The sequence below is a fragment of the Tupaia chinensis genome, unplaced genomic scaffold (genome assembly GCF_000334495.1).
Source record: "Tupaia chinensis unplaced genomic scaffold, TupChi_1.0 Scaffold000288_2, whole genome shotgun sequence".
Lineage (NCBI taxonomy): Eukaryota > Metazoa > Chordata > Mammalia > Scandentia > Tupaiidae > Tupaia > Tupaia belangeri.
The window spans coordinates 4574687-4597125 of record NW_006159773.1 but is presented as its reverse complement, the minus strand read 5'-3'; the positions used below and the strand labels follow the sequence as shown (position 1 = coordinate 4597125).

General features: G+C 39.8%; 1 protein-coding gene across 2 annotated transcripts in view; it reads right to left on the bottom strand.

Moving 5' to 3' along the window:
- The window catches only part of PREX2 (phosphatidylinositol-3,4,5-trisphosphate dependent Rac exchange factor 2), a gene marked incomplete in the record, with an annotated part of 373689 nt that overhangs the window by 106213 nt on the left and 245037 nt on the right, over positions 1–22439 (bottom strand). For both annotated transcript variants that reach the window (XM_027772626.1, XM_027772627.1), the window contains 3 exon segments: positions 163–306; positions 11157–11259; positions 15872–16089. In XM_027772626.1, coding sequence (XP_027628427.1) covers positions 163–306; positions 11157–11259; positions 15872–16089 — 465 coding nt within the window.

Below are 22439 nucleotides of genomic sequence, written 5' to 3'. Positions count from 1 at the left end.
CTTTCCCTAATAAACATTCCCATAAGTAAATATATTACCTAAGTACTATTAAGAAATTTTCAAATTAATGAAAAACAAATCCTGATAAATTTAAACTTACTTAAAAATGATAAAGATAAAATAATGTAAGTACATGAAGCATTTTTAAAAAAAGCAGCTTACCTTGTGCAAAAAGAACAGGATGAATTTTAAACCCGCCTCCATTTTTCAACCGTTGAGGCAGTTGTTCAAAATGGTAACTATCAAGGTAGAAGTAAACTTTCAGAGCTTGCCGGCTTCCTTCTGCTTGATACGTAAGAGGAACATCTACAAGGACATTTAACGTTACATTACTTCCGAAACTCAAGGTATGCCATATAGTATATTTGCTAATCTTTAAAGAGAATCCTGAAAATTACTAGAAACTAATGTATTAAAAGTATCCATGTGTATTAAGTTCAGGTTAGATATACTTACAGTGCTTTTCAGTGAAAGAATATTAAATCAGAGTCTCATTAGCTAAAGTAGCAGATTTATTACTTTGCTGTATATAAAATTCTGTAATAGGAAACTTTGTTACACTTTGACACAGCAGATGTCTCACTTAACTAAATGAGGAGTTTAGCTACACATGGTTTGGAATCAGAATCTCCCAGGGCAGCTGCCTCATTCATATTTTAGTCAAAATGACCCTTGGGGTACAGTTCTTAAGTAGTGTGCAAGAAATTGAGTACATAGCAACCATTATCAAAATTAGCATGGGTGTAGCTAGCTCTCTCTCCCCATCGCACCTAATACCAGATCAGAAATGAGTATCCTCTGCTGATGTCTACAGTCATTAGAAATCATCTGTCCAAATTCTTTAGTTATTTCAAAGATCCTAAATTTAATTACTTTAAAAAATCCCAATCAACTAAAAAATCTAAAATGTCATAGGAATATTTCACAATGCTATCATAAATCCTCTTCATTTTATGATCCTTATCCTTGACAAATATTTCCACTTCATTAAGACAGAATGTAAAATCTGCCTGAAAAGCTAGCATAGTCACATTAATCAGTTAAAAATTAAGGCTTGAATGTAGTAGGCATTTGATACATGTTCTCGACTCTGTATTTATTACTTTGAACCTTATGCTTCTTGAAATAAAATGGTATTAAAAAGTAGAGTTCAAGGTGACACATCATTTATCATCACAGAATTCAGACTCCTTATTAAATTTATCTGATTCTTCATATCATTAGAAGAGACATTGAATTAATAAGTCTCCTTTATGCAGTAAAAACTGCTTTGTCCATACCAGCCCTATAGCCTATCAGTTAAGGGAGCTGGATTCCACATGGCAGACTAGGGTTCAAAATCCCAGCTCGATTGCTTGAAACACATGCCATGTGCATATGCATGTATATCCCCAAAATTCTGACAGGATAGAGAAGTGGAAAAGAAGGAACTAGGGCATGCCCAGGCCCATTAGGAAGGTACATTCTCCTACTCTCTCTCTCTCTCTCTCTCTCTCTCTGTCAAGTGTACATATCCTCAAGCAATTTTTAAAAAAGAAAATGCTTATTACTTACTAATTCTTAAAATATGCTGTCTCTCATGTGTATTATACTTTTTACAAAACTCTATACCTTTACCCTTTGACCTCAATATAGCCAATCTCTATGTTTACAAATGGATAAATGCCATTGAAAGAAAAATGAAGTGGCAGGTAGAGTTCTATGTTAGAGGACTAGCACAGAGGAAATCAGGATGCTGTGCTAGGAATTAAAACTGAAATCCACTGAAAATTATCAAGTATATTCCCTCAAAGTGAAGTTAAAACTAAGGGTACTCCAAGAAAGAATGAAGACTTCCCTGAAAGTATGTGCCACACCTATATAAATGCATAATAATTCTCATGAATACAGCGGGAAAAATCCTCACCAAAATATTTGCAAATCAAATCTAACAATTTGCAAAAAGAATTATATGCGACAATCAGTGGGATTTAACACAGGTATGCAAGGCTCATTTAACATTAAATGTAACATTGCTACAATGCAATCCATAATATTAACAGACTAAAATAGAAAAAAATAAAATCACATGATTGTATTGATAGATGCAGAAAAAGAATTTGACAGGGCCAGCAGGTGGTATAGTCATTAAGGTGCTGGACTCCCACATGGTTAACTATAGTTCAAGTCCCAGACCCAGAAGCTTGAAACTCGTGCCAGGGGTGTGGGTGTGTGTGTGTGTATGTGTGTGTGTGTGTGTACCCTAAACCCAAGAGAAGAATGGAGGAGAAGGGACTGCAGGATGGCCATTCCCGGGGGTGGGAGGGTGATTTCTCACTTTCTGTCTCATTCTGTTTCTCTGGTGACTGAATACACCATATAGCAAAAATATCTCCCCTGCCACCCCCTCAAAGCATTTGACAAAATCCAACACTTGCTCATGATAAAAACCCTCATCAATCTAAAAACACAGGGAGCTTCCTCAGTATGATGAATGATACTTTATAAAACACACATCAAACATCTTATTTATTCATTTATTTGGGGGGGGGTTTCTATAGGGCACATGTGCTTGCCAGGAAGACAAAGAGAGATGAAGAGACAGAAAGTGAGAAATCACCCCCCCCCCCGGGGGGACGGCCATGCCGCAATCCCTTCTCCTCCATTCTCCTCTCAGGATCTTGGGCACGCATGCACACATGCTGGACATGAGTTAAAGCGACCGGGTCTGGGACTCAAACTGCAGTCAACTACATGGGAGTCCAGCAACATAGCCATTACGCCAACTGCTGGTCCCCAAACATCGTATTTAATGATGAATAACTAGAAGCTTTCCCACTAAGATAAGGAACAAGGCAAGGATACCTCCTCTTACCACTCCTTTCCAAAGATCATTCTAGAAGTCCTAGATAATGTAAGAAGACAAGAAAATTTTTAAAATGTATAAAGATTGAGGAGGAATAAATAAAACTGTCTTTTTCACAGACAGTATGGTCATCTATATAGACAATCTAATAGAAATTAACCCAAAAAAACTCTCCAAAAAAGTGAGATACAACTTTAAGAAAATAAGTATTTGATTTATATGAGAAAGACTACAAAACTGATAAAATAAATAATTTTTTAAAAATTTTAAATTTAGGGACCAGCAGTTAGCATAATGGCTATGTCACTGGACTCCCATGTAGTCGACTGCAGTTCAAGCCCCAGACCTGGTGGCTTAAACTCATGCAGGGCAAGCATGTGTGTGCATGCCCAAGAGCTCAAAAGGAGAATAGAGGAGAAGGGATTGTGGTGTGGCCATCCCCCTGGGAGGGTGAGTTCTCACTTTCTATCTCTCTGTCTCTCTCTGTCTTTCTGGCAAGTGCACATGCCCTATAGCAAAAACCTCTCAAAAATCTTTTTCATTTATGTTTAAGTGCTATAGGTGGGTGTGCTTGCTGGAGAGAGAGAAAGAAAGCATCCATGGGGGCCAAGGGGAGGGGATGACCATGCTGCAATCCTGTCTCCATTCTCCCTTCAGGATTTTGAGCACACACACACACACACACACACACACACACACACACACAGTGTGTTTTTCAAGTCACTGGGTCCGAGACTCAAACTGTTCAGTCAGCTATATGGGATCCAACCACTTTAACCACACCACATGGCTGGCCTGAAAGAAATACTTTTTAAAAAGAACTAAATAAATGGAGGAACATTTCATGTTCATGGATAGGAACAATACAATCAACTTGATCTCTAACCTTAGTGCAGTCTCAATAAAAGTCTTATTAGGTTTTATCACAGATATTAACAAACTGATTCTAAAGTTTATATGGAGAGGAAAAAGATCCCAGAATAACCAACACAATACTGAAGGACAGAGAAAGCTCACACTACTTGACTTCAAGTGGTACTATCAAGTTACAGTCATCAAAGGCCATCAGATGGCACGGTGGTTAACATACTGGACTCCCACATATCCAACTGTGGTTCAAGCCCTGGACCTGGTGGTTTAAAATTCACAGCAGATGTGTGTGCATGTATGCCCAAAATCTTGAAAGGAAAAGGGAGGAGAAGGTATTTTTGTGAGACCTTCCATCACCTACCCCAAGAGGGGAATTTCTTACTTTCCCTCTCTGTCTTTCTCTGGCAAGGGCACACATCCTGTAGCGAAAACCAAGAAAAAGTTATAGTAATCAGGAATGCATAGTATTAAACAGAGAACAAACATCTACATGCAAAAAAAAAAAAATCTAGACACTGATTTTACATCTTTTCACAAAAATTAACTCAACATAGATCACAGACCAAAATATAAGGTGTAAAACCAGCAGTGGGCATAATGGCTATGTTGCTGGGCTCCCATGTAGTTGACTGTGGTTTGAGTCCTGGACCCGGTGGCTTAAACTCACACCAGGTGTGTGTGCGTGTGTGCCTAAGATCCCGAGAGGAGAATGGAGGAAAGGGATTGTAGAATGACCATCCAGCCTAGGGGGCGATTTCTCACTTTCTATCTCTCTGTCTCTCTCTTTCCAGTGAGCACATGTCCCCTATAGCAAAAACCTCTCCGAAATAACAACAAAAAAAACCCCAAAAATTCCTATATAGGAAATATCCTAGATAATATAGAGAGTACAATAATAACTTTTTGAAGTAACAACTAAGGGGGAGCAGCAGTTAGCATAATGGCTATGTCGCTGGACTCCCAAGTGGTCGACTACAGTTCGGGTCCCAGACTCAGTGACTTAAACTCACGCTGGGCATCTGTGTGTGTGTGCCCAAGATCCCAAGAGGAGAATGGAAAAGGGACTGCAGTGTGGCCATCCCCACTGTGGGGTGATTTCTCACTTTCTGTCTGTCTCTCTGGCGAGTGCATGCACCCTATAGCAAAAACCTCTCAAAAAAAAAAAAAAAAGAAGTAACAACAAAGGTGCAATCCATGAAGGAAGAACTTGACAAGCTAGCCTTCATTAAAATGTGAAACTTCTGTTCAATTGTCAAGGAAATCAAAAGCAACAGACCAGGAGAATATGCTAAAGAAACATTATCCAAAATATACAAAGAATCCTTAAAACACAACAATGAGAAAATATGGAACCCAATCGGCAAACAGGTTAAAAAAATCAAGGACACATCACCAATGGCAAATAAAGCCATGAAAAGATGCTCCATATCGTAAGTCATCAGAGCACTGCAAACTGAAATGGGCCTGAGATGGCACCACACACCTATTAGAAAGGCCATACCTGGGGACCAACAGATGGCATAATAGTTAGGTAGCTGGACTCCCACCTCGTTTACGGTGGTTTGAGTCCTGAACCTGGTGGCTTACAACTCACGCTGGGTGTGTGTGCGTGCGCACGTGTGTGCGTGTGTGTGTGCCCAAGATTCTGAGACAGAATGGAGAAGAAGGGATTGCAGCATGGCTATTCACTCTCGGGGGGTGATTTCTTGCTTTTTGTCTCTTTGGCAATGCACTAGAGCAAAAAACCTCTCTAAGAAAAAAAGAAATCAAAAGAAATGCCACACCTGGAACACCGACAGCCCTAAATGCCAGTGAGAACATTACTAGAGGGAAAAAAAATGTAGGTTTTCTACAAAATGAATTCTATAATTCTAATAATTTAGTATCCTCTTTCACTAATTTTACAATATGCCATAAAAACACGACATACTTTCTTACCAAAGTGGCCTAATCACTCCCTTATTCTGCCATGACGACACCCACACTGAAAGACAGTTTGGTGGTTTCTTAGAAAACTAAGAAACTTCCACTGTATGATAGAGGCACCGTATTTCTTGGAATCCACCCAAAACAAATCCACACAAAAACCTGCACATGGATGTTTCTAGCAGCTTGCTGTAACTGCCACAACTTGGAAGTGATCAATATGTTCTTTAGTAGGTGCGTGGATCCAGACAATGAATATTAATTGGTGCTGAAAAGAAATAAGCTAGCAAGTCATGAAAAGACATAGAGAAAAATGCATTTTACAAAGTGACAAACGGCAATTTGAAAAGGCTGCATATTGGGACCAGCAGATGGTATAATGGTTACATCACTGCACTCCCATGTAGTCAACTGTGGTTCAAGTCCTGGACCTGGCAGCTTAAAACTCATTCCAGGCACGTGTGTGTGCATGCCCAAAATCCTGAGAGGAAAATGGAGGAGAAGGGATTAAGGCATGGCCATCCCCTCTGCAGGGTGATTTCCTACTTTCTGTCTCTCCAGCAAGTGCATGAGCCCTATAGCAAAAATCTTAAAAAAAAAAAAAAAAAACAAAAAGGAAAGGCTGCATATTATATGACTTTATGGAAAAGGCAAAATAGAGATGGTAAAATCCGTGGGTGTGGGGGGTTTGGCAGTGTTTGGGGGAGAGAAGGGATAATAGGCAAAACATACAGTTTTAAGGCAGTGAAAATACTCTGTATACCCCAAAGCACATAAAACTCTAAGAGAGAATCCTAATGTAAATTATGGACTTCAGGGCCAGTAGGTGGCATCGTGGTTAAAGGCACTGGATTCCCACATGGCCGACAGTGGTTTGAGTCCCGGAGTGGTGGTTTGCCTTCTCATTTTCTCTCTCTCTCTTTCTCTCTGTCCATCTCTGATCAAATTAAAATTAATTAATTAAAAATGGAAATTATGGACATTGAGTAAGTATAACATAGCTTCATCCTATTAAAGGTACCATCTGGTAGGGATGCTGACAATGGGAGAAGACATGCATGAGTAGGGGCTGCAGAGCAGGGATATACAGGAAATCTCTGCATCTTTCTCTCGATTTTGCTGTGAACTTAAAACTGCTCTGAAAAATAAAATGGGCTGGCCCTGTAGCAGAGTGCATGGGAAGCCACACTCCAAAGGGTCAATGGATACTCAAGCACTGGCCTCTGCCACTTGAGGGACATGTCAGGTATGTGTGTGTGCGTGCCTAAGATCCTGATGAGATGAGGAAATGGAGGAAGGCAGAGTGTGGCAAACTATGACCCACTGGAGGGTGCTTTTCCAGTGAGTGCACATGCCCTCTGGCAATTTCTTTCTTCAGGTGTTTGTCATAGGATGATTGCCCTCTCAACTTTCCATTTCTCCCTTTCTCTCTCTGGCGAGCACACACACCCTATTACAAAAAAACTAAAAATAAGAAAATGATTATAAGTGATACTGTACATACAGTAGTCTGCTTTTATCCACTGGAGATATATTGCCAAGATTCACAGTGGATGCCTGAAACAATAGATAATACTGAATCCTATGGCACAGAGGCATCTTCAGTGAGTTCATGAAAAGTGTGTATCATGCAAAATCTCTGCAGAAATTTCAACATTTTTGTACCAAAATAAACTTGTTTTTTTAATTTATTATTCAAAAGTTACTTATTTGATTTTATTTGTTATTATTATTTTAAATTTGACCAGAGAGAGAGAGAGAGAGATGGAAAGTGAGAAACAAGCTTCCAGGTCTGGGACTCGAATGGTCAGCTATGTGGGAGTCCAGCGCCTTAACCACCATGCCATCTGCCAGTTCCAAAACTCCATACCATTTTTTCTTTTTTTAAGGGAGATTTTGCTACAGGGTGTGTGTGCGCGCTGGAAAGAGAGAGAGAGAGACAGAGAGACAGAAAGTGAGAAATCAACCCCCAGGGGCATGGCCACACTACAATCCCTTCTCTTCCATTCTCCTCTCAGGATCTTGGTCACATACACACACATGCTTGGCATGACTTTAAGTCACTGAGTCCAGGACTCGAAGCATGTTACTATGGGAGAGTCCAGCAATGTAACCATTACACCAACAGCTGGTCCCTAAATACTTTTTTTTTTTTTTTCTATAGAGGCATAGCTGTGATAAAGCTTAATATAGAAACTAAGTACCTTAAGAGATTAATAACAATAACTAATGATAAAATAGAACAATTATAACATATCACTACAATAAAATTTATGTGCATTTAAGATTGCTCTCTCTCTCTCTCTCAAATTATCTATTGCATTGCTCAGCTGGTAACTGAGACCACAGATAAGAGGGGAACTACTGTATAGCTTCTTTACTTTTTTTCTTTTAATGTTTTTGAAATTATTTTCTACTTAATTTTATTTGCTGTTATTATTTTTATTTTAATTTGACCAAAGAGACAGTAAGACAGAGACAGAGAAAGAGAAAGAGAGAGAGAAGGGGAAATTGAGAAAACAAGCCGCCAGGTCTAGGATTTGAACTGTGGCTGGCCATGTGTGAGTCTAGCATCTTAACCACCATGCCATCTGCTGGCCTCTGTATAGCTTTTTAAAAAGAATACAATAAGTAAGAAATTATAAAATAACTAACAGTTTTAAAAGGGAAGAATGCAAAGTAATGAAGGAGAATGCATTCAAACACTTAGACCACCATGAGCCATATAAGCAAGAGTCTTTCAAACACATTGCTGTCCTTAAGCACAATACGTGAGTGAAAGGAAGGTGATACGCGCGTGTGTGCAAATGATAATGGAGCTAGGATTTGAACCGAGGTTTCCTGACTTCAAAGCCCATGGTCTCTTTATACCTTCATGCTTCCTCCTCTTGAATTCAACCTTCCCCTCATGGACACACAGCCAACCACTGTCCATTCCAGGGATGTGGACTTAGTCCTCCTAGTCTGCTCCTTTGATGTAGAGACAAATCACATGCAACGAATAATGAACTACTCAAACCACTTAAATAAGGTGTGCTGACTCTAAGAACTGAGTCATTCTTCTTTCCTGAGTCAACTTAAAATGAGAACTATATTTTTATTGTCGTGGTTTTAAATTTGCTTGGAATGGTAAGCAATATCGCACTGGAACTGACCCTTCATTAGGGAACTATTTTCAGAAGTCAAGGTCATGCTTTGGAGATATACATAAAACTGCACTGCCTTGGGGCCAGCAGGTGGTGTAGTGGTTAAGGCGCTGGACTTACAAATGGCTGACCATGGTTTAAGTCCCAGACTAGGTGGTTTGAAAATCATGCCAGGTGTGTGTGTGTGTGCATGCTTGCCCAAGAAGCCAGGAGGAAAATGAAGGAGACAGATTTGTAGCATGGCTATCCCCCCAGGGGGTAATTTCTCACTTTCCCTCTCACTGTCTCTGTCTCCTCCCCCACCTCCCCCTCCAACCCATATGCCCTAAGGCAAAAACTTACAAAAAAAAAGGTATTGCCAAATGTATATCACAGCTTTTGTATTGTATTTGTCATAGGTACATTTGTATGTATGTGCTAATATTAGTAATACAGTAGCAAATCTCTTTAATATTTAATGTTTCAACATGCCAACGTTAAAACTCTCATGGTGAAAATGCAATAAGCAGATATTTTACCAAGCTCATGGTACCGGCCCTTCTTGCTCGAGACCACTTGCCAATAATATTGCAGTGGAACCAAGGAAAACAACTTCTGCGAGTGCCTAGTTCCTCAGGCAAGTCTCTGAAAATTATACTGCTTTATATCATGAAAACACAGTGCTCTCTGCCTTCAGCAAAGCTATGCCTACATTATTCGAGCAATTGAAAATCTATCCTAATCTACACAGAGCCACCGATGACCCAATTTGTTCACGTAATATTATCCTCATCGAGTAATACCCTCTGCCAGCAAAATTTTCCCTTCAACATAATCTAAATGTCTAACTTTGGACTTCCTGTTCTTGTTCTCATTCTCATTCATTAGCAGAAATGAAAATTTAATACAATTTTAATACAATTATGTCTTCTACTGTCATAAATTAGTATAAACAGCATCAACATGTTTTTTACCACTTCCACAGCTGCCCTCAAGGCCAAGTAACCCTCATGTCTCATTTGCTCCATTCAGTAGTTTCCTAACGGCCTTGGGCTTCTGCTCCTGTCCCTCTCACAGCAGTGAGAGGCAGCCTTTGCACAATCAAAGCCAGTTCCCACTCTTCACCTCCTCAATGGCTGGACTAGGAAGGAAAACTCTGAGGGCAGCCAGCAAGCCCTGATCGTCTGACGGCCCCTCTGCTCTCATCTCCTACTCTGAGCCCCTCACTAGCTCCATTCTGGCCACACAGGCTTCCGTGCTGTCCTGACAGCATGCTAAGAGCCCCCAGCTCCCCAGGATCATGACTGGCTCCTTCCACCCCTCTGCTCTCCTCCTTGATAGGCTGCCCTTCCTACCCTGTTATTTGCAAACTTTCATCTTTCCCTTTTGTTTTCATCTTTTTGCTTACTTTTATTTCCCTTCACATCATTCATACTATTGCCTTCTAATTTATTATAAAATTAACTTGTTTACCTTGCTTGTTATTTATGTTTCCCTATTGTAATATTATCAGACTGTCAGGAAAGTCATGATGTGCTTCTTCTATGTAAAACTGTGTCATGACTTTCCCGACAACCTAATAGCTCCACGAGATATATCAGTCTGTTTAATTCTCTACTGAATCTAACACCTAGCATAGTCTTTGGCAAGATACAGGCTTTTAAGAAATGTTTGATGATGGGACCAGCAGTTAGCGTAATGGCTATGTCACTGGACTCCCACATAGTTGACTGCGGTTTGAGTCCCAGACCCGGTGGCTTAAACTCACACCGGGCGTGTGTGCGTGCATGCCCAAGATCCCAAGAGGAGAATGGAGGAGAAGGGATTGCGGATTGGTCATCCCCCTTAGGGGGTGATTTCTTGCTTTCTGTCTCTCTGTCTCTCTCTGTCTGTCTCTCTGTCTCTCTCTGTCTGTCTGGTGAGACCAGGAGATGGCATGACAGTTATGTCACTAGACTCCCACATGGCTGACTGCAGTTCCAGTCCCAGACCTGGTGGCTTGAAAAACACAGTGGGAGCGTGTGTGCATTTGTGTTCAAGCTCCTGAGAGGAGAATGGGGGAGAAGGAATTGCAGTGTGGCCATCACCCCTGGGGGGTGATTTCTCACTTTTCCTCTCACTATGTGTGTGTCTCTCTCTCTCCAGTGAGTACACATGCCCTAAGACCAAAACCAAAAAAACCTCAAATAAATAAATAAATAAATATATCAATACAACTTCTAAAATACCTCCTTTTATCAGGTTTAATGATGGAAAATGGTCCAATTAAAGGGATACATTTTGATCTTTCAACTTATGAAGTAACTATATATTGAATATATTAGTATCAAAGTTGGACCATAGGCTATTGTTTGATGCCAAAGAAATTTTATAAGCATTTCATTACTTACTTGCAACCAGTGGTTCCTCTTCTGAAGGTTTAAAGTAAAAGGAAACCTTTTCCAAGTCAAATAGGGCAACCAGTGTATCTTCCAGCATGGCCTGTTCATCTGTCTACAAAGAAGGAAAACATGTGATGTAATATAATACAATGAAATATAATATAGCATGATATAACATAACGCCAGAACAAAAAAGTTTGATTATGCTTTATTTACATAGAAAGCAAAATTATCAACTCCTTTCTAAAAATGTACTATCCCAAATGACATGAACAAATCTCCGCTACATGTTTCTTTGTGGTTTTATATATTTCCTTTTTTATTTAAATGGTTGTACGCAAAATTTTTCAGTCTACTTTGTAATTAGTTTCTAGTTATACTGATTTATTTTATTTATGAATAAATATACCATAAACATGCTATTTGCCTCAAAACTTCTAAAATCTTATACAAATAACTACTGAAGTGACGAGCAGTTGGCGTAATGGCTATGTTGCTGGACTCCCATGGAGTCGACCACAGTCTGAGTCCTGGACCTGGTGGCTCAAACTCATGCTGGCCATGTGTGCGTGCGGGCCCACAATCCTGAGAGGAGAATGGAGGAGAAGAGATTGCGGCATGGCCATGCCCCTGGCGGGGAGGGGTGTTTCTCACTTTCTGTCTCTTTCTGGCAAACGCACGTGCCCTATAAAAAAAAAAAAGAAAGAAAGAAAAAAAAAGACCTCTTCCCCCCAAAATAAATAACTACTGAAAAGCCAAAACATTATTTCATATAAAAGTCACACTATACAATGGCCATCCTGTTTTGTAATAATTTATTCAATAATGAACATGCTGTTTATTAGAACTGTGATAAATATATTTTCTATGAACACATTTATTTGTCTTTCAGAGAGCTTGGGGAGAAGAATCATGTTCACATTGCTTGTCTTCATGGGGCCCTGGTCTAGAATCTTGTGATTATCAGCTCCAATTTCCTCAGGGATTATGTCTCTCTTTCAGCATATGATTACACAGCTGGGGCTGGTAAGGCCAGTCATGGAACAAATTCAGAGGTGTCTCAGCGAGAGCATCTCTCTCATACTAGACTCTGGCTTTCCTATTAGCAGCTTAATGCATTCTCCGGAGGGTCTCTCACTAGTTTTGTCATGAAATTATAATTAGTTTTAGCATCCACAGCTTATCATTTAAAAGTAACATTTGTTCCTTTAAGAATGTCAATGATTCTTTCAAACAATAAGTTTAACTTTTAGCAACATTTTAGAACACTGTAAGCCTAAAGTCCTACTTTCGGGCAGCAATTATAGAAGGGAGAGTAGTAATAAAAGAAAAATTCCATTGTGTGAAAAAAGAAGTTAAGGCAGTTACACACCCCAAAGAAGGGAGGCATGAAACAAAAAAGGGGAGAGAATTGTCACTTTGCACCGTTACAGAGTAAGTGCTGGAGATAGATATACTGATTTAAAGGGTTTTATGGTAGTGCACGTGCACTCATGGGAGAGAGACAGCGAGAGGGGGAAAGTGAGAAGTCATCCCTTGGGGGGATGGCCACAGTGCACTGCCTTCTCCACTCTCCTCTCGGGATCTTAGGCACAAACACACATGTGCCCGGCGTGATTTTCTAGCCACAGGGTCCAGGACATGAGCCATGGTCAGCCGTGTGAGTGTTCAGCCCTTTACTACACCTCCTACTGGCCCCAATAAATATCCATTAAACCACAATTTAAAAAATCCTCTTAGAGCAGCAGAGAAGGACAGGACTATAGAATCAGCATTTTTTTCTGATGGCAAGGAACATTCAGGAAGAAACATTCCAAAGAGTTTGGCCTCTAAGCCCTGCAGTGCAAGCCCCGATGTTCCAGCAGAGGTGGCCAAAGAAATACGGACGTGATGGCTGCCCAATGTCTGCAGCTCCCATGGAGCCAATCACTTTCCTAAGCAGATTTTATGCTTTGTTAAAGAGGCAAAGAGTGATGAGTTTCTTTTAATTGTTTTCTTCCTTAGGTCCTCTGGATTAAAAAAAAAAAAAATTAAATGAAGAGTTTCACAAACACAAGCTATAAAACAAACAAACAAACAAAGGCAGCTTCAATGAGAGGAAATTCACTTACTATAAAATTGACCTAGTTAAAGTCTATAGCTGAGGAGATTTTAGTATATTCCGAGCTGCGCAATCGTCACATCATCTCATCTTAGAGTATTTCATCACCTCAAAAAGAAACCCAGTACCCGTTACCAGTCACTCCACACTTCTCTTCTCCCAATCTTCAGTCCTAGGTAACCACCAGTATTCCTTCAGTCTCCAAAATGTAGCTCTTCCGCACATTTCATCATAATGGAATGAAGCTTCTGTCTTTTGTGAGTAGCTTATTTTGTTTAACACAATGCTTTCGAGGTTCATCATTGTGCTTGCAGCACATATGAGTACTCCATTTGCTCTAAATGCTGAATAGTGTCCCATTTCATAGACATACCACATTTTCGTTGTCCATTCATAAGTTGATGAACATTTGGGTTGTTTCTGCTTTCAGCTATTATAAATAATCTTCCTTGGATGTTTTGTATACAAATATGTATAAGAATGCAAGTTGTCATTTCCCTGGGTGATTACTTAAGAATAGAGTTCCTGGGTAATAAGGAAGCTATATTTCATATTTTGAGAAACTGTCCAACTATTTTTTTAAAATGGCTGCACCATTTTACATTCCTATGAACAACTTATGAGGATTCCAATTTCTCCACGTCCTCAACACTTGCTGTTATGCGTCTTTTGAATTATAGCTGCAAGTAATGTGGCACTTCATTGCAGTTTTGAATTCAACGTCCTTAATGACTAATGATGTTAATCATCTTTTTATGCATTCTTGGCAGTTTTTATTTCTTCTTTGTAGAAAAATCTATTCAAAGTCCTTTGTCCACTTGCCCATTTTTAAATTGGGTTATGCGTCTTTCTTTTTTAAAGAATTATTTATTTAGAATTTTATTTGTTGATTTGTTTTCATTTGACCAAAGAGAGACACAGAGAGAGACGGAGAGAAAGTGAGAAAGCAAGCCACCAGACCCAGAAACTCGAACCATGGTTAGCCATGTGGGATTTTTTTTTGTACTCATTCACTAGATGATTTGTCAATATTTTTTCCCACTTAAGATTTCAAATCAAATTTAGCTTAAAGGAAAAGTATCAATACTTGATTAGACAGGGCAGTTTTAAAGCAAGGAGAATGGCATAGAAATGAATCCTCATTCATTCATTCATTCACTTAATGCTTTTAGCATATGTTAGGAAGTGGGCTTCTTATGATATATAACTTATCTTTAATAAATAATAATCAATGTTTATTTTGTTTTCAAATTCTGTTCCCAAAGTATATTATTCAAATTGAATTTTTATTTGATTGTATTAGTAATGAAACAAGAAACTGATCACCTACATGGAGCACACAGTCTTTCCAACAGAAGCTACTTTCTGTTTCTCCAAAATACTCTGAAACAAATATATCATTCCAGAACATTCTATGTCTGTGCTAAATAGCATCATCTCCCTTACTTAACATCATTACAGAAAAAAAATGCTATTTTAATGTATAAATTCATGTATATTTGTTTAAAACCTCAACCATGTTACTTGGTTAAACATTTTCTGTGTGCATAAACAGGTGAAATAGCCTTTAAGTTTACAATTACAATTTTATTTAATATGCACCTGAAGTTTATATGTAAAAGGAAACAAATTTGCTTTTAAACATCATGACAACTCTCAAAACCACATAAATTATATGTTAAAAAAAAACCTCTTATGTTCACCACAGTTTTATTTTTCAACTATTTCAATATGCTTTCTTCATGTCCACTGTGGAAAATGAATACATAAACATGAAATTTCTTAGTAATTAAGACAATGCTCTTAGATTCGATAGGACAAGCATGTATACGAAGAAGGGAACTAAAATTATTTAACACACACAGATTTTGCCATAGGGCGGGCGCCACTGCGCCCAACACACACAGATTTTAAGAAGATTGTTAGACAGTATAGCATGCAAGTTGTCTGAACTCATCTCTCAAGCATGCTCCCAAATATCAACTTCATTGAGAGTTTGGTTTTGCAGCAGGCTCTTTCTCCTAAACTGGAAATAAGAAACAAAGGCAGAAAGACCCTCTTTCTTCTGAGGACTTTTTCATTCAGTGCGTGAGGTACAAGAATTAGTAACAGTTGAAGATTCTCTCAGCTTTTAAGAGCCGCCAAGAAGAAACAGAAATCAAGAAAGGGGAATACATTGCACATTCTCATTCCAAAGTGCATGACCATGGACAGCTACCTCCCTTTAAAGTATGAATGGAGGGACCAGCAGTTAGGGTAATGGTTATGTCGCTGAACTCTCATGTAGTCAACCATGATTCGAGTACCGAACCTGGTGGCTTAATCTCACACTGGGCGCATGTGCGTGCCCGCCCAAGATCCCAAGAGGAGAATGTAGGAGAAGGGATTGCGGCATGGCCATTCCCCCTGGTGGGTGATTTCTCACTTTCTCTCTGTCTCTCTGTCTTTCTGGCGAGCACACGTGCCCTATAGCAAAAACCTCTAAAAAGAAAAGTATGAATGGAGACAGGAACAATAATAATGGAGAGAATGAGGGGGAGATGAATAACCACTTCTCCTTTGGGGACATGTGACAATGGTGATTATAGTGGAAATGGACAGTGGGAGTCACGGGATTCCTTACCAAGTTGGGTGACAAAAGTGACTGAAAGTGAAAAAGAACGCCCGCATTTGCGATCTGGTCCAGCCACCTCCTGCTGGCTTCCCAGGTTTCCATCTCGTTTTCCTTGCTGTTGTCAAACATCTGATTTAAGGCGGCCATGAGCTGCTCGGAGAAGGCACAGACGGTGGCCACAGGACTCTGGCAGAAAACCACGTCTCTCCGGAGCTGTGTCTCGCTGTCTGTGGTAGAGAACATGAAGATGGCTCTGAATAATCTCACAGATGAAGACAGTTCACTAAGCATCTACATTCACTAGGATTTCATCTTTCTCCTGAACCAACACCCTGTGAAAAATGTGTGTGTGAGCTCTATTAATGAGTATCCACAGTTTTAGCAAATATGCTTATTAGAAAATAAATACCATAAAATGTTAAAAATATGACAGTAATTTTTCTTAATTAACATTTGAATCTATTCTACAATTATTAAGTTTTATAAGTTTTATTTTTTATTAAGTTTTTCTTTCTTTTTTTAATGTGATGGGACACAAATTACATTTGCTGCAATGACATGTTTCTAAAGAAAACTTGAAGTTCAATTTTTCAGTTTGTGTTTGCAAAGTAAATACATTTTACTCATGGTATCTTTTAAAGTGCCTACTAAAACCTACTCATTCACATTAAACATGCGTGAGAAAGAGTATCTGCTGCAATTAGTTCTGAAAGGAAGCAAAGCTTTATTCCCTGAGTTGTTTAGCTTCATGAACCCTATATATGGCCAAATTTATAGAAATATAAATTCTTATATTTCTTTTCTTTCTTTCTTTTTTTTTTTTTTTTGAAGAGGTTTTTGCTATAGGGTGCATGCGCTAGCCAGATAGGCAGAAAGAGACAGAGAGACAGAAAACGAGAAATCACCCCCTGGGGGGGATGGCCACGCCACAATCCCTTCTCCTCCATTCTCCTCTTGGGATATTGGGCATGCATGCACACGCGCCCAGCGTGAGTTCAAGCCGCTGGGTCCAGGATGCAAACCATGGTCGACTACGTGGGAGTCCACAGACATAGCCATTACACTAACTGATGGTCCCCCTATATTTCTTTAACATCAATATTTATAGCTCTACTGGAAGTTGATTTGTATATGTTTACTAGGATTCTCATCCTGCAACTGACTGAATTTTCAGTTGGTCCACTTTGAGGGGTACCTGCTCTGTAAACTGAACTGCAACTTCTAAGCCAAAGTTTATTCAAAGCTAACACTCAAGGCTCATTTCTATGGTGCTTGGATCTATAACAACTATCAATACATGACCTACATAAACACCAAGCCACGTATTCTGAACATTGAAAAATCACTTGGACTAGAATAATAAAGGGAAAAATGAGCTTCTTCCAAAAGAGTATTAAATATTGTAAGGGCTCACAAAATCTTCTGGAATTAAGAAGCATTGTCAATATTAGTATGAAATATACAGATTAGAGATAACTGTTATCTTTATTAAGTATTACATTCTTGTTTTATTGACAAAAAGGCATACACACATACACACGTATTTTTTTTTTAAATTTACCACAGGGCATGTGTGCTCACCAGAGAGAGAGAGAAAGAGAGGAAGAGAAAAATAGAAAGTACCCTTAATGGGGGATGATCACACTTCAATCCCTCTCCTCCAACCCCTCATCCCTTGCGGAACTCTGGGCATGCACATGTGCCCATCATGTTTCTTAAGCCTCTGGGTGCAGTTGGCCATGTGGGATCCAGTGACCCCAACTACCATGCTGGCCTAAAAGGCATATTTGTTTTTGAAGTCTGTATATAGTCTTATTTTTAAAAATTATTTATTTATCTTAATTCCACTTATTATTTAATCTAACCAGAGAGAGAGAGACAGAGAAAGGGAGAGGGAGAAAGAAAGCCACTAGGTCCGGGACTTGAACCGCAGTCGGCCATATGGGAATCCAGCGTCCTTACCCACCACACCATCTACCAGCCCTTAAAAGGTATAATTTTAAAGATGTTTACCAAGAACACTGAGCAACTGTTTTTAATAGCCAGCAAAGGCATGTGTACACACAATGTAGTTGTATGTTACTCAGTTTTACCATAATGCCCACTCCTGAAAACTTTATTAGAAAAAGAATTAAGTATTGGGAACCAGCAGTTAGCGTAATGGCTATGTCACTGGACTCCCACGTAGTCAACCGCGGTTCGCGTCCAGGACCCGGTGGCTTAAAACTCATGCCGGGCGCATGTGCGTGCGTGCCCAAGAACCCGAGAGGAGAATGGAGGAGAAGGGATTGTGGCATGACCATCCCCTCTGGGGGGTGAGTTCTTGCTTTCTGTCTCTATGTCTCTCTGGCGAATGCACGTGATCTATAGTGAAACAAACCTCTCCAAAAAAAAAAAAAAAAGAATTAAGTATTAAAACTATCTAATTTTACATTGAAAATATCTATTTATTAGGTTAAACTATAAGAACTCACTTCTGTTGTAAGGTAAAATGGACCACGGTCATTTCACAAGGTTTGAATTACTAATTTAGCCAACACACGTTAGACATTTCCTTTCTCTACTACATGCCCCATGTTACTGAGGAGAAAGAACGTAAGAACATTTTATGGAAAACTATGAAATGTCTGAAGAAAAATGAACTTTTTGAATTCTCAATTTAGAAATAAAAAACAAAGCATCTATGTTGTTGTGCACAATTTCTAAAAGAGGGAAGACATCCATAAATGTTTCCTGAATGAAAATAGTGAACCACTGGTAAAACTAACAAACCGATGATGAAGTAAAATGAAAACCCATGAGTTTGTTCTGTAGCTTCTGGCAATGTCTGGAGCTAGTGTGGCACGAGGGTCATTCAGAGACCGTGGGCACAACCTGAGCTAGAGTACGAAGGTTCTGTACATTTAGATGGAAACTAAAGACGTAAGAATCGTATCTTCCTTGTACATTCTTTGTTTTTAAAATAATTATTTTTTATTTAATCTTACTCATTGTCATTATTTTATATTTTATGTTTTTGAAGTTGACCAAATAGAGACGACGAGAGAGAAGGAAAGTGAGAAAGCAAACTGCCAGGTCCGGGACATGATCTGTATATGTTTACTAGGATTCTCATCCTGCAACTGACTGAATTTTTGATTGGTCCACTTTGAGGGGTGTCTGCTGTTAGGTCTATGTGGGAGTCCAGCCGCCTTAACCACCACGCCACCTGCCAGTCCCTGGTAAACGGGTGCCTTGATGGACAGGGAGAAGAGATAGATCTTCTCCAGGGATCTGATCTTCATGTCTTTGACCAGGGGGCCCAGCCTGGTCCCCGGGATATACTCCTTGTCCTTGGCCTTGGCCTTGCCTCAACGAACTCTGCGGCCATGGCCCCAGCCCCAACCCTGACCATAGGGCCGATGCCAAACCCTCTACTAAACTGGCCACAGCCTTCTATCCCAGGGTCTTGGGGGTCTGCCGCTGTACCAGCGTCATCCGCCATTTGGTGTTTTCTCGGAGAAGCTTCCTTGTACATTCTCACTTGGCTTTTCACAGTTGTCTTTGGTAAAGCAGAAAGTTTGAGTGCCTTTTTAAAACTACTTCAGTTGAAGGGCCAGCAGGTGGTATGGTGGTTAAGGGGCTGGACTCTTACATGGTCAACTGCAGTACGAATCCTAGACCTGGAAGCTTATTTTCTCACTTTCCCTCTATCTCCCATGAGTGCACATGCCCTATAGCAAATTAAGAACAATAATAATAATAAAGTTAAATAAATAATTCTTTTTGGGGGCAGAGGTTTTTTTCCTAAAACGTGCATGCACTCACCAGAAAGACAGAGACAGGGAGATAGAACACGAAAAATCACCCCCAAGGGGACTGCCATGGCGCAATCCATTCTCCTCTCAGGATCCTGCACACCTGCCTGGTGTGAGTTTAAGCTGTCGGGTCCAGGATTCAATGGGAGTCCATCTGCGGTCGACTACATGGGAGTCCAGCGACATAGCCATTACGTGAACTGCTGGTCCCAAATAAATAACTCTTTAAAAAGTACTTTACTAGCTTTAGCAGGAATACTCCTACCTATAACCCAGGAATAATTTAATAAAAATCAAATTGGAGAGAAATTGTTGATATCAAGAGTGGAAAGCAGTAGCGGAGGGAAGAAGGATCTGGATCCATTGAAAACGTCAGTGGTAAATATTTGGTTACTAGTAGAAATAATTATTTCCCAAATGCTTTTGAGAAGAAATGATCAAACTTCTATTTTCATTCTAGAAAGTATACTTATTGTTGATATCAAGAGTGGAAAGCAGTAGCGGAGGGAAGAAGGATCTGGATCCATTGAAAACGTCAGTGGTAAATATTTGGTTACTAGTAGAAATAATTATTTCCCAAATGATCAAACTTCTGTTTTCATTCTAGAAAATATACTTATTGGAAGAACGGTGGCATAGTTATAAAAGAAGACACTCAGCAAATCTGAATCACATGCAAAGATGCCACACTATGTCTGGAGACCTCCCTGAGTACACTGGGCATGTGTGTGTCCATGATCCCAGGCTGGCTGAAACGGGTATAGATTGTGGCATGGAGACCCTATTGCAATGTTGTCTCTGTCTCTCTTACTAATGTAAGGAATAAGTATATTTGAAAGAATATTTAAATGTTCATTATACTTTCTGCTACTATATTCTATATGCATGTAAGCAAAATTAAGGTTGTCATTTTCATCAAATTAGAATTGATTACAATGAACATTCATTAGTCTTGCCAATAGGCAAAACGTGTTGCTAACTTTAACTACCATGCAAAAGTTGTGTGTGTTCATTAAATCCAATTTATAACACAGAAGGCCCCTCAGGAAGTAAACACTGAAATAATTACTGGAGTATGGAGAAGTCTAAGCTGAAGCTTTGACCATATGCCATTTAAATTTTAAACCAACATATTTTCAAATAAGACACTTGATTAATGTTTACTTCATGAGGTGATAGTCTGTTGCCACTTTCCTATTTTTCAATAGAGAGTAAGTGACTTATTTGCAGAGCTTTAAAATGTACATCATAGGGACCAGTAGTTAGCGTAATGGCCACATCGCTGGACTCCCATGTTGCCGACCACGGTTCGAGTCCCAGACCCGGTGGATGAAACTCACGCCGGGCGCAGGTGCGTGCATGCCCAAGATCCCGAGAGGAGAATGGAGGAGAAGGGATTGCGTCAAGGCCATCCCCTCTGGGGGGGTGATTTCTCGCTTTCTGTCTCTCTGTCTCTCTCTGTCTTTCTGGTGAGCGCACGCACCCTACAGCAAAAACCTCTACAAAAAAAAAAGAAAGAAAAGAAAAAAATGTACATCATAAATTAAGAGCTTTGCAAGTAACTTTTTACAAGTTCTTTTCTCAGAGTGAGTAACAAAGTTAGAAAACTCAGTGGGATGGGGCATGGTGGTTAAAGTGCTGGACTCCTACGTGGCCAACCATGGTTCAAGTCCCAGACTTGGCAAATGGCTTTCTCAGTTTCTCTTTCTCTCTGTGTTTCTCTCTGGTGAGTGTACGTGCCCTACAGCAAAATTCAATAATAATAACAATAAAATTAAATATGTAAATATTAAAAAAAACCTCAGTGTCATAAAAGGGCCCCTGCAACCTACCCCCAGCTTCTCAATGCACCACTGCTCCCCTCTATTCATTCCACAATCCTCAAACAATCTTCACAGGCTTGATGTGAGAACATAATGAAACTATCTGAAAGCAGGCAGAACAGTGATTCCTCTGCACCACAGGCTCAATGTTCTTCAAGCATTAAAATCCATCCCTCCACAGGGCCCATGCTTTTGACCACAGGTTCCCTGTGACTGAGGACCTTGTCCTCCCATTGTCACTCAACAAACTAAAACATTCAAGTCAGCTCACTGACCTACTGGGATATTATCCCTCCTTGAGAAATTCCTCTCTCCCCTAGCCAATACCACATAGTCCATGTCACCCAGACTGGGGCGTCCTCTGCTAGAGTGGGTGCTGATTACAGGTCTGTGTATGTGTTTGTGTTCTCCAAGGCACCACCAGTGTGGCAAGGCAAGGGCACAGGGCATAGCATGAGGGGGATGCTCACAGGGTCGGAGGCATATGCTCGCTTTCAACTTACTACCCATTTTCAAATCATATCATCATACGTATCAGATCTTTACACGTAAAATGGGGTTCATGCTTATTTAGATCTGCAATAAAGATAAATGAGATAAAAACATCTAAAACACTTAACAAAGCGAAACTAGTTAGCATTACCACTGTGATTCTTTAGCATCCAACACAGTATGTGGTACTGAGTCAGTGCTCAGTTTTTTGTTGTTAGAGAGAGAGAGAAGAGAGGAACCACTCTCCAGGAAGGATGGCCTTGCATCAATCACTTCTCTTCCACTCTCCTCTTGGGATTTGGGACATAGACACACCCACACCCAGTGTTTTTCTTTTCTTTATTTTTTAAAAAGAATTATTTATGGGACTAGCAGTTAGCATAATGGCTATGTCGCTGGACTCCCCTGTAGTTGACCGCAATTCAAGTCCCGGACCCGGTGACTTAAACTCACACTGGGCACATG